The sequence below is a fragment of the Papaver somniferum genome, chromosome 1 (assembly GCF_003573695.1).
Source record: "Papaver somniferum cultivar HN1 chromosome 1, ASM357369v1, whole genome shotgun sequence".
NCBI classification, from domain to species: domain Eukaryota; kingdom Viridiplantae; phylum Streptophyta; class Magnoliopsida; order Ranunculales; family Papaveraceae; genus Papaver; species Papaver somniferum.
In genome coordinates this window covers 149,182,654-149,199,476 of record NC_039358.1, presented here as the reverse complement: position 1 = coordinate 149,199,476, position 16,823 = coordinate 149,182,654, and the positions used below count along the sequence as shown (strand labels likewise).

Below are 16,823 nucleotides of genomic sequence, written 5' to 3'. Positions count from 1 at the left end.
GTTGTATCACAACTTTGGTGTATTGAATTACAAATTATATCTATCTTTTGAACTTCTTAATTACAACACACACTATCCTTGTAATTTGCTACTAGATTGTGTAATGAACTTTAGGTTGATTTCATAGTTGAAAGGAATCAATGTGATTGGTGGTATGATTCCTATTGGGGATCTTTAACAGGATCGATCCCTGCCTTGGGAATCTTTAGCAGGACCGATCCCTATTAGGGATCTCTTACAGGACTGATCCCAATAGAAAGTCTTATTTTCGGTTTTCATATACACTTTAGGGTTTGTGTGAATATCAGGATATGATTTGTTATTTAGGAAAGTTCAAGATGTCGACATAAATGTAATTTGAACACATGCTAAAATCTTATCTTTCATTGTTCAAAGATATTCCTTGATACTCAACGTGAGATCCCAAACCAAAATATTTGAGAATCTTTTAGTTAGGGGTTTCGAATTTATATGTTTTATTTCCCCAGTAAGTAAAACATACCTTTGGAAGATATATTAGTATAGTATACTTGTATCCTAGCTAATATTGAGTTGTCATCTATGAGGTATTTCGGTATATTAGTTGGATATTAGCTGGAATTAGACAAAACCGAAAGTTGATTTTTATTGCATATCTTTTGATATTTTCGGTTACGCAAATTCCTTGGTGTCTAATCTACCTTGGTCCAAAAATAGTGAAGTTTGTTCCTGGCACTCGTACTTCATTTTGTAGTCAGAGTAGTAGCTGACTAATAATATTACTTGTAATAGTATTCTGGAGAGGAGAATAACCTAATTAGGTGAGATCTCTTAATTACATCCGCTAGTTTAAAGTTATGTGGGATCAAGAAGCTCCAGATAGTACTTTTGGTGGAAAACTAGAATTGTATTCTTATTTTAGTTTTTGATTATTGATTTGATTAACTAAAGGTGGTTGAACTGATTCACAAGGGAAGAACTTGCATCAATACCTCAATTTTGATTCAAACATGGGTTTTGATTGCACCTAGTTTGATTATTCTTGAGATTCTTATCTTATGACATAAGGTCACTCAAACTAGATCAAGGATTGACAAAGTTCAGATCTTTCTTTAGGTCTGACCATATGCTTGTAATCATCAATTGTTAACAGACTCCGTTCAGTGCGTGATCGATTACAAGGGAATCAAGTTGTTTGTGCAGGTATGTTGAAGACTGTATATTTGAAGATAAGAAGATTTCTTATTGGTTTATGATCTTTGTGATTTACTTTGAGCACACTCTTGATTGGTTGGGATCCGTCATAGCTTTGTTTATACCCATAGACATCTTATAGATAGTCGGGTAGATCGACGATCTATCATTTGGTGGTCTTCTTAAGGATCTGAATCGGATAGGTTATGAACTTAGATCTGATTATCTCGATAACTAGATCTTGATTGATCTAAACCGAACAAAAGATTTTATATTATTTAAACGGAAGAGATTTTGTCAACTCAACAAAATATCTCTAATTTAGTCCTTGAGATTTATAGAAGTTACCGAGTATAGATTAGTCCTTTACTGTTTCGGAACACGATCCAAAGTAGTTGAGTGCTTGAAGTCTTCACAAGCGGTGAAGTGACTTAAGATAGTGGACTCTATTTTAGGATTCACATGCATTGACCAGATTGGTAGTAGGCGCCGGGATACTGATGGAACTAAGTAACTTGGAGTTAGTTTACTTGGTCTCAACTATACGAAGTTGGTAGTGGTCTTTATATAGCGGCTTAATGCCGAGAATATTCACAACTGGACTAGGTCCTGGGGTTTTTCTGCATTTGCGGTGTTCTCGTTAACAAAATCTTGTTGTGTGCTTTTACTTTAATTTTCGCATCATAAATATTTTTTTAGTCATAATAATGTAAATGCACTTGTACGTAAATCAAACACTTGGGTTGATCTCTATAGTTTAGTTCGATTCCAAACTAGTAACTATATACCAAGTGTACGCCTTGTGGTTGTTATATACTTGACAATCTTTTCCTATATTAGATCATGCAAGGTGTGTGTCATATAAGTTGATATCGAAAATATTATGGTGTACTTGGTTTCCTCGTCATTTCAAAAAGAAAGAAAAAACAAAGAGAGAACACAAAAAGAAAAGAAAAGAAAAGAGTAACAGGAAAAGAAAGAAATAGAGAATCACCAAATAAAGCACGCTTATGAGAGAGAGAAAACTATCAAAAAAGATTAAGAAAGAAACTTGACCAAGTCAATAGAGCGACGACCACAATTGGCCACAATAAGATGGGATATTACCTATCTCATTGTAACAATATTGTTGCTTGAGAGTACCACTAACAGTTCGTTAATTATGAAACGTAATGACTCAACACACTATTTCTTTTGAATAAATACAACCCTTTTATTAAAAAATAAATAAATGCTTATTAAAATCAAATGGATAATGAAAACTCATTGTGAAAATTGATCTTAGACTAGATCAATAGTCACTCTTTTTTTTTTCTCCTCTCAGTCATTTTTGTTGGAACTTTTTTTTCCTCTTGTTTTGATTTTGTGATTTTACATCGATTTTACATAAATACGAATTAATATTAAGGATACAAATGAACCAAGGATCGTGTATCAGCACCAAAAAATATAAATATGTATCGACTGATATGACAACACAACAACATCAAATTTTCAAGCCTTATTTGTGTTAAAAGTGTTGTGGCTCACATGAGGCACATGCTAGAAATTTAGGATAAGATGAGGATGAAATAAATGTTGTTTTTTCAGACTTCTAAGCTCTGTTGAGATTCTTTCTGACAATTATTTCTACCATTCTGAATATGATTCATGAGTACAAATGAATAATTAAATAATGACATATATATATTAGGATACCATGAATCCCTTCTAACAACGTAATTGAATTCAACAAATCTCTTAGTTCAACCAAGAACGTACATGAGAAATTTTGATGATGCTTTAAAGAAGAGAAAAACCAAAGGCTTTGTGATTATTTTATTCAGAATCAAGCATCACTACTTATAAATGTTCTTTATCTCCAATCAAATAAATTTTATTAAAAACCCAAAACAACACCAAAGATTACAAAAAATAACTAAAAAAAACAGGATAGAAAACCAGACCCCCATATTATTATTATTATGGGAAGTCAAAAACTACAATGTTGTTTTAACAAAATCAAAAGAATGACTGACAAGGAGACTTCCCCAAAAAAATGAGTCCCCGAACTATACATTTTAACCCCTCCTCCAGCTAAACCTGCACCAAGTTTAGCTAGCATATCAGTGAAGAAATTTATCTTCGTAAAATTTTGAACAAACGAAAAATCAACCAGCTAGCTTTATTCTATCGGTTAATATCAATCCAAGGTAACATCTTTAAATTAGTTGTTATCACACAACTGAAATCAATTATATATACAATTCTCAATTTCCTGTGTTCCATTGCCCATTCACCAACATGCGCAAATTTAAATGACGAGGGTACCAAGTACACCACAATATTTTCGATATCAACCTACAAGTCTGATACCTTGCGCGATCTAATATAGACAAAGACTGTCAAGAAGATTGCAAACCACAAGGTATATATTTGGTATATAGTTTTAGTTCGAAACTAAAAACAACTATAGGGATCAACCAAAATGTTGGATTAATGTACAATGTATTTACTTTTAATTATAACTAAAAAATTAATTATAATTGCGGAAAGTAAAAGTAAAGATACAACAATATTTTGTTAATGAGGAAACCGCAAATGCAGAAAAATCCAGGGACCTAGTCCAGTTTTGAATATTCTCATAATTAAGTCGCTATACAAAGACCACTACCAACCTCGTACACTACCCCTAGTTACCTAATTTCCTCGGTGTCCCTGCGCCTACAATCAATCTGTCCAACACACTTGAATCCTAAGATAAAGTCCACTATCTTACGTTGTTTTAGCTGTTGTAAAGACTTCAAGCACTCAACCCTTTCGATCGTCTTCCAAACACCAAAGGACTTATTTGTTTGGTAACCACCTTCTTATCTCAATTACTTAATCATAGATATTCTGGTTGAGTCCTGATAAAGGCTCTTATGTTTAAATCAATAAACTCCTTTGTCGGGTTAGATCTTTAAAGATATGGATTAATAAGTTAACCAGATCAAGTCAAACAAAACTATCATATTTGGATATTGAGTACCACCAAATGATAGATTGTCTATTTAAATACTACTAGAAAATCAATCGTCTATTAAAGATAAACAAAATCTAGTTGGATCTCAACCAATCAAGTTTTTGTACGAAGCAAATCATGAAGATACGAAACCAATAAGAAAATCTTTTTGTCTCAATGTTCAATAGTCTTATTCTGTACTTGCAAAATAAACCTTGATTTCAAATTATGATCAATCATGCACGGAACAAAGTCTGTTAACAATGGATGATCACAAGTCAATGTCATATCTAAAGACATATCTGAACTACCGCTAATCTCTTGATCTAATTTCAGTGACCTTATGTCAGAAGAAAAGACTCTCAAGAATAATAAAACAAGGCGGGATCAAGAGTTAACAACTGTTAGTCAATCAAATCAATAATCGAAAATCAAAATAACAATGTAATTCTAGTTTTCCACCAACGGTACTAGTAGACGCTTCCTGATCCCAAAGAAGTCTTTAAATTAACGGACGTGACAAATTTTGCCTAATTAGGTTACTCTCTTCTCCAAGATAGTATTACAGGTAATATTATTAGTAGGCTACAACAGTGACTACAAAATAAGTGCTTGCCGCAGGATAAGTTTGTAAGAAGAACAAACTTCACTATTAATAGATCAAGGTAGTTTGGATACCAAGGAATTTCCATAACCGAAAATATTCTCAAGATTTGCAATAAGCGCCTAGATTCGGTTTTGTCTAATTCTAATCAATATCCAAATGTACAACCGAAATCCCTCTTGGACAACTCAATATCAGCTAGCACTTAAAAATTATATCTTTACAGAGATATTTTTTGCTTGCTGGTAAAAACAAAAACATATACATTCAAAAATCTCAAAAAGATTCTCAAATATTTCGGTTTGAGATATCACCTTGAGTACAAACAATGTCTTTGAGCAATAAAATATAAGGTTTGTGCTCATGTTGAAATTACTCATTATATTGACATCTTGAACTTTCCAATTTTGCAAGCCCAAATTCAAAAATCACACTAAAGAAATCGGTTTTGCATATTGAGACCGGTTCTACCATGACTCCCAATGAAGGTAGGGATCGATTCTACCTTTGACTCCAAATATAGGTAGGGATCGGTTCTACCTTGACTTCCAACATAAGTTAGGATCTGTTCTATGAAAACCGGACCAACAATAGATCTTCAATGAAAACCGGACCTTCAATCATATTGATTTCTTTCAACTACGAAACAAGTTTGTAAGTCTACTTCCTTAAACTCATGTAATTAAATATAGTTTTCTAGGCATGAAATCAATCCTATGGTCACTACACAATCTAGTAACAAGTTACAAAGATTATGTTGATGTCGCAATTACGGAGTTCAAAAGATAAGCATTATACTTTGTAATGCCAATACAAGGAATTCACAACTATTTATACATTCTTCCTTTAAACTTTGATCATAATAGGATGATCAAGTCTCTAATACTAGAGTTTCATGTATATAACTTCGCATGTTATGTTTTCAATCAAAACGACTTGAAAGCAACGATGTATAAATGGAAACAAGTCAAGTCATGTATTACTAACCTCAAGTGGAAGGATGATGTCTTCGTTGATATCGACACATCTTCGGATTGTTCAGGTCTTCAGAGTAATACTTGTATGTCTCAATATTTCTAGACTTCCTAGTCTAACCTAAAGAAGTTGACTCTAGTAATCTAATCAAGCGACTTATGAATTTTTATACTAAAATATGACAACCAACCTTTACATATGGAGAATACACGAATTAAAAGATAAAGATATTAGATTATATAACAGTCTCTTAACTCATTCTTCATACGCTTGATTTCAAGTTTCAACAGCAATAACCTGCATATATTCAAGAATAAATGTTGTTGTTGACGCATTAGAACAACAAAAGCTTTACTCCTCCTTAAGGAAAGCTAGGTAGATATCTGGACATATTTTTAATTACCCTTTTCTAGTATGAAATACTACACATCATGATGATATGTTTCTTCCCCTTAGTTTATGCTTTACTTTTTTGTTAGATATATACTTTTCAGCACATATATCCTTTCTCAGTGATTGTACATCACCCATATACTCCATATATTTCTCCCCATTTTATTCATAAAAATGATAAAGAAATGAAAAAAATACAAGAGCAAACAGAAATGATCTTACAAGGTCATAAGAACTCATACAACCTGTAAGAGCTAAGCACGAAGGTCTAACATACCATTTTAGACAAGCAATACTAAAACCGAAACTACCTAATTTGTTTTAACACCTTATCAACGAAACAAGTATCCGAAGCAATATTCCCTTTGATTTGATTAGTCATACTAAGATCATAATTAACTTAGTTACGTATCAGGATCCAATTATTTATAAATAATTGTACCTCATTTAGACAAGACAAAACTAGGTTAGATAACTAGTTTTCTTATCAAAGAACCGATTAAACTTGAATAATCATACCTTGCTTCGATAAGCTAAACTAAGATCATAATTAACTTAGTGATTCTTATTAGGAGTCAATCGGACTAAATCAATTGAACCTCCTTTTTATTAAGCAAAAAAATAAATAATCAAACTTGATTCAGTTTTTCTTAACCGAAACCAATTGAAACATAACAATTATACCGCATTTCGTTAAGCAAAAGCAAGAATAGGAAATTAAATCATCTTTTCTTAACAGGAAAACGATTAACATACACAAATATAAATCATTACCTTACTCTTTGATATGACAACTAAGATCTGAACTGATCAAGTTTTTATATCAGAAAAGATTATCTGAATAATTCTTCCCTCGATTTTTACATCCAGTCACCACACAAAGAAGTGATGTCTAAGCACTAGTTCAATATAGATTTCTCCCCATGTTAGTTTGTATTCCCTGTAAGACAAAGAATAACAAACAAGACAACCTTTACCAGAGAAAGGTCGACAAGGTCTTAGCTATTACATGCCAATATTAAAAGCTAAAACTGAAACGCATATGTATACTAAATACACAACTTATGAAACGTAAATTGATAATATTATAATCGTGACTTCACACATGAGTTTAATCAATATCTACTTATGATTATTTGATAAAGTCTCACTAGGTTAGATCTGAAACCTGCTATATCAAAAAATCACATACATCATAAGAGATAATCATATTATGAGATCAGAAATATTAGGGTTTGTGAAAATCGAAACTAAATCTCATAAACCGAAAGCAAAGCAAAAGAGATAATCATTCAGATCAAGCAATGCAATTATAACTATCAAAGGAATGATATAACGAATTTAAAATAAAAACTTTATCATTCATATTATTGATAATTGAATATACTTTACATAAATATTGAAGTAAGTCAACAATTGATCAGTCTACTCATAGTTTAAGATTTCTCAATCAAATCTCTTCATAGTATTGAGATATTCTTCGTTTAATAGGAACAATTCTGCGAATTCCTTAAACAGATCCTTGATCAAAGTACAATTTTTAAACTTTTAGCACATTCGGTTATCCTTCATCTAATCTCTTTAGTAGAATTTCTTAATGTTTGGAAAGTTGTTCTTGAACAAGAATAGATTTTTCGGGGGAACATTTCAACACCATGACTTCGAATTTCGTTTCTGCAGATGTGCGAGTCATCTTGTGAAGCTCCTTCTTATACGATCATAGGATAGGGTTGACCGAAATTATTATAATAACCAACTCAATTTCCGTATAGGTTAGAGGAATCAGAGTATAAAGAGAAGTTGGATGACATCTTTTCTGCATACCTTTCAGAGACCTTGGCAGAATGTTTTGCATGATAATCATTATACATAACTCTTGTTTAGAAGAGGATAAAATTTCTAGGAGACACAAGAAAAACCCTTAAAAAGACTTTTGGAACAAGACAACAATAGTTACCGAAAATATGGTCACCGATTGGAAAGGAGAATATATTCTTTGGACAAATAAACAAGAACCAAAACTTTTTCTCTGACCAATTTTAAGAAAGTGCCTTCCTTGGAAATACCTCTCATATATCTTGCAAATTTTGCCTATTACGTTATATACACTGATCTCACCAAAATATTTTTGAGCATTATGTGAGACAACGTATGATCTTAGCAACTAAGTAGCATTCCTAGACAAATTAGTCTCGCAAATGGTTGCAGTATGTTTGCACTTATTTATTCTCTTAGATACATTAATCCTTTTGTATGAAATGCCAATCTTATCATAGAAAAAACTATCATCAAGATACGTAGGTAGTACCTTGTGTAGAGAAGGACTAGGAAATTGACGGGATTCCTTCTTTTACGGTTCCGTAACCTTCTTCACTACCCACTTCCGTACACTATTAGGGTTGATGACATATTGGGTTTTGTGAGATACATCCCTTTGAAATCTTATTTGATAGGGTTTTCTCCTATATGAACCATTTGATTTGGCAGAATCAAAGTTACGAGTGAACTTATTCGTGAAGGGTCTATTATAACAACATTGATTAGATGTTATTTTCTTAGAGTTTGAACAACTAGGAGAATTGTTGGATAGTTGTTGACATCCCTTAGAACATGACCTTCAATTCCACAATAAAAGAAGTTCTTGTGAAAATGCATATGATGTTGTGGAACTCTGATATGTGTAGTTTTTCTTGATATTGGCAAGTGGAGCTAGAGCATCTTTTGAAGGTGAAAATCTTCTCCGTGGTGCTTTAATGTCAACATTTTTCCTTTTTGAGGAAACAATCAGTTTATCATATTTTGGAAAGATCTTAGGTTTATCCAGAGAGGACGATACCAAATGATCTTTTTGACATAAGTTTATGATTTTCATCTTCTTACCTTTTGACATGTTCGGAAATAGTCTTAATCTCAAGGTCAGATGAGATTTTTAAGGCGTTGTATTTATCAGTAGCTGAGATCCTTACAAGATCAGTCTCTCTTTCCTGATGAATATTTTTTTCTTAGTTTCTTGAGAGAAAGTATCTCTGTTTTCAAGGAAGCAAGATCAAGTTGATCTTTTTCTGCTTGCATAGAATTCAAATTGCTTAAAAGCTTTCCTTCTCTTTCAAGTGCAAGATTAAGTTCTTTTGCACACGAGAGGAATTCTTCGCTTAATTGATTTAGCTACGATGTTTTTATATTCATATAATCAATGGCTCTTTCATCTTCAAGAAGAGATTTTTCAGAGTCTCAAGTTCAAGCACTTGAGTACCTCTTCAAAGCTCCAATTGTTAAGTCCTTTGAAATAACATAACAGAAAAGGAAAGTTGTTTTTCATTGAAACGACGCAACGCCCATTCCTAACCTGCAATCTTTTAGGGCAACACTTGCTGATAGACACGAGACCAGCACGTGACCATAAGGATATTCTGCAACCAATAGCAATACTAAAGAAAAAATACAATGGGCTGATACGCATACATGATATGGGCTTGACTAATGATATTGGGCTACTTGAATGGGCAATGCTGCATTGGGTGTAACAAAGCCTCCCCCCTACTGACCTCAGGCGTTGAAATCGGGGTAGCGGGCCTCTGCGTCAACCCAAGTTGCATCTTCTGTTGGAAGGCCCACTAATCATTGATTATAGGGCTTAATTTAATCTCGTCTCGAGAATATCCAGACGTACTTTCAAAAGAGCAAGTAGAACTTGTAGTGGAAGCCCCTTCTAAATATTTGCTAAAATCAAATCCAAAGAGTGATTCACCAAACTCTCGTGATACGTCAAGTGAGTCTTTAGGTCTTTCTTTACCTTTCTTTTGAATCATATCTTATAGGTTGGATCGCACCAAACACATATTGTTAGATCTTTTCGTGTTTGCTTGCTCTGATACCAATAGAAATGACGAGGGTACTAAGTACACCACAATATTTTCGATATCAACCTATAAGTCTGATACCTTGGTGATATAATATAGACAAAGACTGTCAAGAAGAAAGGAAACCATAAGGTATACATTTGGTACATAGCTTTAGTTCGAAACTGAACACAACTAGGGATCAACCTAAGTGTTGGATTAACGTACAATGCATTTATTTACTTTTAATTTTAACTAAAACAATAATTATAATTGCGAAAAATAAAAGTAAAGACAAAACAAGATTTTGTTAATGAGGAAACCGCAAATGCAAAAAAAACTCGGGACCTAATCCAATTTTATAGCCGCTATACAAAGACCGCTACCAACTCAGTATAGTTGAGACCAAGTAAAAAATCTTAAACTTTCTCATTAGTTCCACTCTATTCAATTTGTGTAGTTTAGTTCCACATACATATTTGCTTTCTCATTAGTTTCACTCTATTCAATTTGTACAGTTTGGATGTTCACTGCCCCAAAATAAAAGAAAAAGAATTCAGTTTGGATGTTCACTGCCCAAAGTATATGATATAAAGTTACCAAAAGAAGAAAATAAAAACAAATCACCTAAGTAAGGTGACGAAGAAAACTCAAGCTTGTTTTGTTTTAATCCATTGAACTAATCAATAAGAACATAAATTATTAATAAGATGATTTCTAACTGTTTCAAGCAAGATCATCCCTTTCTTCTAGCTTACCCCAATGAAAAGTTATGGGACCCCAAAAGTTATTAATTTGCTACTGCAGTAGATTTATATAATGTTTACGCCATTGCGTCGAAACGATTCACGATATCTTGAAGAAGAACGGCTGTATCTTGATAACAAGTTTCTGTTTTAGGAAGACTTTTGAGCTTCACAGCAGCGTACAGCTATAAACAGAATAGCAAGTCAAATACTCCAAAATTAGCCATTTCAACTTTCAAACCATGACTAGTTCAGATGTAAATTAAGCAAAAGAGGATACGTAATTGTTATATACCTGTTCGAAATTGTCGAACAATTTGTTAGCAATATCAGTAAGGGGTTTCTTCTCATCAGCAGGTGCTGCAGAGATAACCTTATCGAAATCGTAGTACATAGTTGTCGACTTCAAACGCAAGTATTGTCTCACGTAATTCCATGCATCCTTGTTCAGTAAATCCTCTAATGCAAGTAGATCGAATGCATATTTCCTTAACCTGAACGCACTTCCTTGTGGTCCTATATTTGCCATGTACACTCCTTTCTTTAAGAATGAACGAGTTCCCGTCTCCTCGTTCGCAATTTCTACAAACATGATTATTCAATATCAAGTTATCAACAGTATGGCCATTCCACCAAATCTATTAACAGTTAAAATGAAAACATTTTCAGTTTGCCACGGCTATTGAGGTTCGAATAAAAAGTGTGGCGAATTGCTGGTGAAGCCTGAAACAGTTATAAAAGAGACTTACTGTTGTAGATTGGAGGAATTGGTATAGGACCAGAATATGAAAACCCATTATCTTCCGCCAAGGATTTTTCGATTCCAGATTGTGCAGACATGGCAGCAGCAGCTAGTCCTAAAAGAAATCTTCTTGTGGTTGTTTGGTTTGAGTTTTTTTCCGATTGGGTTTGGTGGTCATGGAATTCCTCTGTTTTCATATTGGAATGAACTCGAAGATTAATGGGTGTTCGTTTATGGAGTTTTTCGCCACTGAATAATTTGGGTTTGATGAGTAAAGTCTCAGAACCAACTATTCCATTGAGATTAGATAGACCAGCCATGGCTGTACAGTATGAATGTGTGTTTACGAGAGTAAGAGATTAGAGATGTAAATGAAACATGAGCCTACTGGCTAGAGATGAAGACCACAGACAAAGATATCCAAATTGAGGGCATTTCCGTCTTTATCATATTTGTTATTTTACAGATTAGGTTCTGTAAAGTAACTGTTTGACAAAATGCTTCTATGAGGTAATTTTTGTTTGATCTTGTGCAAATTAGTGGGTGCTGAAGCAGTGTTAAAGAGTACCCGGATTTTCGATATTATTCAGTAGAATCAGCCACATAGTGCCGTCGCTGTATTTGGTGAGTATTTACTTTACCCAAGTTTGTTTGTCCTCTTACATTCAATTAGAAGTCGATGGTGGTTGCAATCTCTTTATTAATATGTTCTTATATAGTATACATATTTCATATGATTTTGTAGTACATTCATCATCGTAGTAGAAGCCAAGATCTCACTTCAACATATACTACAGTATTATTTTGAATATTTGATCTCTTTTTTGTTTGTCCGTTCACCTCTTAAATATTGAAATAAACTTATTTATCAACTTTCCTAAGAAATCTGCCAAGCCACCAGCAGTACCATCTTCATCATCTATGCCCATATCAGTTTCTGCATCAAATGGGAATGGTTTCACTGGTTCTGTTGCTTCCAGTAGTTCTTCGACTGAAATTTTTGGTTTAGATCTTTCAAGTGGAACTATAGGGTAGTAGTATTTTGTTGGCACAGGACAGAATTCCTGAAAGAAAAGAGATGCCAACTTAAATGATTGACCTTACTGACCACCAAAAGCAAAAATAACAAAATGATTGATCTATTTTCATAGTTCACAACTTGTTCATGGAGTTACCTGATCAACATGCATTTTCTTCACAAATTTTTTGAATATCTTGAAGTTTTCTTGCTGTAGTAGTTTATCTGATAAACGAAGGTAGGTAATCCCAGACATTCGTAGTTTCGGCTGGCCATCTCTGTTAACACCGTTTGGCCTTGCATTCTTTAGCATCTGATTATAGGCCGTCTTATCGTATCTTGGGAGGGCATTTTCGCCTGCAACTTCTATATTCTCTCTCCAGCCTGCAGAAAGCACCTATAGAACACACTGACACAATAAGTGGAAACCACATTTGCAATAAGGCCGCACACGGCTGCAGAAAAGAAAGGAGGCAACACAAAAAACATAAGGATTTACACAATTCACCTAGATCTGGGGTATAGACTAGTGACTTAAAACCCCATTATATCACGCCATTTCGTTTATCTGTAGGATATCCAAGTATATTACCTGCTGAACAAGATCTGCAGGTGCACACTTAGCATCTCTACTTTGTTCCGAGTTTCTCATCTCAAGACAAGTGAAATTCAAAATTGCATAATGCCTCGAGAGGATTCTTGCTATGGGTCTGTAACCTTCCCTGTCATTTAAGTTGTAGTATCCTGAAGTAAGCTCAGTTGCATGACTCTCATCCTTATACCACCAATGAATTCCAGAAACCTGTTCAAACATAACATGGTTTTATCGGTGGATACATGTAAATCACAATAACTAGTGATTGTAGAATGTTAAGGGATTCCGCTGAACAAATACCTTCGCAGCAAGCTTGACTTTGCATCCAAGGAAGACTTGATTAGCTTCATCAAGGATCTGATCACCATGGCTTAGTAACTTGTTTGAGTACCATGTTAGAAAGAACTTTCCTTTCTCATTTTGATAAGACCCGTTCGGTCTGAAGAATCCTGTGTCTCCAGGTTTATCATTATACTTTCCCCCATCATCTGGCAATTCCCATTCAGGATGACCAGCTAATGTTGCAGCTTCCTTAAATTCTGCTTTGAGATATTTGTCGTAACACTGCAATGACATAATTTTGAGGTATGTCAGCCATTCTGTATAATCTGGATTTACTGTGATATGAATGGTGTTAAACATCTATGTTATGCTGCAAACATCATCTTATTTTTTAGGAGTGTCATTGTATTCCTCCAACTTCCCATCTATTTGAAAATACGATACTACTACATTTCAGTTAATTCAACTTGTCAAAATACTTGTTACTCTAGATTTTAGAATAGGTCAAATCATGTGATCAGTCTCACCTGGAATTCTCCGATTCCTGGAAACTTCCATCCCAGATTTTCTTGATAGGATGGATATCTGAGTTCTCCAGCCGGACCAAGCCCTACTTCAACGTCTGATAAGAGTTCGGCCTCCAACAAATCCGACATGTTTTCTCTAAAGCTCTTCATGTAGTCAGTATATATCTAAACAAACAACAGTAACAGGCTTAGGTAAAAAAAAAAAATTGGAAAGGAAGATCAGAATAAATAACAAAGTGCCGAGGAGGCACAAAAGATACAAACTAAGAAGCTAAGTCACTGCCGGAACAAGTTCACAATCTTAAAGCCTTAAACAGGCTTAGGGTCAATTAAATGCAGACAAATTAGGAATATAGTTGAGACACATTAAGTTCGAATCAACAGCTTTGTTGCAGCCGGATTCTTACTATAGTCTTTGAAGAGCATAAATGTTTTTTAATCTCATCCTGTGTAAAGTACAAAAGAATTTCTAGTTTATCAAACCTCAATAACTGTTCTTCCTCCAAACAGTGGCAGGTTGTCAACACCTAGTGTAAGATATTCTGTGTCTCTGTTACCAGACTGTTCTGTATAGAAGATATCAGGGTTTGACTCTCCAATCTCAAGGATCCATTTGGGCAAAGGTATATGGTTACACTGTCTCCCACGTTTCCACCACATCGATGGAATGACATTATAGCCTGCAATTTTAACCCACATCTTTTAACTAGTTCAAATAAGCTCTTGTAAGCTCCCCAGTCATACAATTTCGGACCCTTTGCTTCTACAATTCCCCACCATACATCCACCATGACTCCATCTACTTCTGCTTCTCTTAATTGCTTTAACTGTTTCTCAATTTTACTTTCATTTGCAAAAACATTATCACCTGTAATCACATCCAGCTATTTCCACCAAACCCAGGAACCAGAAAAATAGAACAAAAAACCTAGATCAGCTTACTAAAATGATTTATCCTTATTATGAAAGTTACTATGTTTAACCCTTAAAGTACACTTACAGGTAGCATAACAAAGACAGGAACATAGTTTGCAAGCATCTACTCCTTTGAACTGTCTAGTTCTTCAACCTGCATTTTCTCAATAAATAGGTAAGTTCTCTTAGAATCAATATTCATATGAGAATGAAATGGGTTTGCTTCTGTTATGTGTATCTCTGCTTTATAGAAAGCTAACCATTCTTTATCTTTATTCGATTACTACACTTAAGTAACTATAGTGGGTTTCCTCCCAGAAGATTAAGATTCGCTAATTCAGGTTTTGAAATTTGTGATACATGTGAAAATAGAATCCTGTAAGAGAGTCCCTGGTAAAGGTTAAAAGTTCTTGATGTCTTTTATTTGCAGTAACTAACAAAATGATCTCTCTGTTCAAGAACCTTAAACATAATTTAGTGTATCACATACTACTATCTTCAAGAAAATTGTCAAGAGTTGTTACCTTAAGCTCTGGTGTTGTGGAAGATATTTCAGATGAAACAGCGTGAGTTCTTGATATACTAGAAGAACAATTTATGCGACAGTAACCCGCCACATTTTGCTGCTCCAGGTGCCTGGATCTTGAATTAATATCTGAAAAATCAACCCCAGGATTTTTCGTCAAAAAATTTGATCTTCGAAATTCAATTTGGTGTTCCCAACAACCAGGTAAATTTGAACGTACTAGGTTTGTCATTAGAACCGACATTTGTTTTCTTCTCTGATCGCAAATGATATTTAAAACATTGTATGTCATGTAGATCACCAAAGAAACATCTAACCCCGAAGGTGATTCGAGTGGTGTATATTATTTTGACAAATAATTGATCTTATTGTTATGATTTTCTTTTGTTCTAATATGGTTTTTACCTATTCTGTACTGTTTCTTAGATCTTTTAGAATGATGGGTTTGTTTAAATTCTTGCAGACACTTCCTCAGATTCGTTTCAGTGTCGACGAAAGAAGATGAATTTGGAACAAACAAAAAACATCATTTGTATGAAAGACGAGGAGAGGTAATACTGTACCCTCCAGACTCACTATCTTGTGTTTGTTTTTTTGTTGGGAGTCATCTTCTCCGTTTTTGTCCTTTCTTTGGAGCCATTCTCTGACCATTTTTCTTGGGTTGTTTAGCTGTAATAGAGCAAGATTGATTGAATAACACAATAGCACTGAAAAGTAAAGATTCAGAAACAATGGAGAAATTTGAAGATCCCCAAATGAATTGCATAATGAGGACCTTTATTTGAAGCATAATCAAATCTATGTAAAAAGAAAATAATACTATTTCTGTTGGAAACCATTTTGGTGTACCAAACAGACAACCACCAATTTGTCTTGGAGAAGATTATGGCACGTGGAAATTTTGTCCAGCACATGATGGTCTGATCTGATGCCATTGTAGTAGTACTGTAGATTTGTTTCATGTGGCTGTGGAATGTGGATCCTTCTGTAGATGGGAGATGCCTAACCGTTAAAAACTGTGCTTGGTTGGGCTTGTATGCTTTTGAACGAAACTTGTTTTGAGGCGTATCTCAAAATTTGAGGCATACAAAATGTTTGCCTAGCTAGGATGTGCTTAGAGCAAGAGCTATGGAGTGAGGATTCGCATTCGATAGGATAAGTTTGATCAAATTTGGTGCCATTCTGGTTAGTGGAGAGGTTCATTTTTTCCCAAGATCACTCATACGCTCACTGGAACCAAGGAGTGCTCAACAGTCTTCACGGCTGATGTTCAACCTCTTACACCTATTCCTATGCACATGTCAAACAAATTATTTTATCACTTTAGCATCTACTATGGGTATAACAAAGTGTGCATTCTTGCATGTATGTGATCCATGACCGGAACTAAAGTATGTATACCCGTATGCGTACTTGTGGTTGTGAAATTTCGTGTACCAAGTACACATCCCGGTACACATACTTGCGTAAGGTATAGGTCCGGGAATTTCTGCTGGGTTTTGGAA

At 34.3% G+C, this 16,823-nt stretch overlaps 1 protein-coding gene and 1 pseudogene across 1 annotated transcript; both read right to left on the bottom strand.

Moving 5' to 3' along the window:
* Positions 1-10,508: 10,508 nt before the first annotated feature.
* On the bottom strand, positions 10,509-11,859 carry LOC113304155 (photosynthetic NDH subunit of lumenal location 3, chloroplastic-like). Its single transcript, XM_026553217.1, has 3 exons — positions 11,463-11,859; positions 11,009-11,295; positions 10,509-10,898 (listed from the first exon to the last, which is right to left on the bottom strand). The coding sequence occupies exons 1-3, from the start codon at positions 11,773-11,775 to the stop codon at positions 10,791-10,793; spliced, it is 708 nt and encodes a 235-aa protein (XP_026409002.1). The 5' UTR covers positions 11,776-11,859; the 3' UTR covers positions 10,509-10,790.
* Positions 11,860-12,124: 265 nt separating this feature from the next.
* On the bottom strand, positions 12,125-15,789 carry LOC113304144 (annotated as a pseudogene).
* Positions 15,790-16,823: the final 1,034 nt, after the last annotated feature.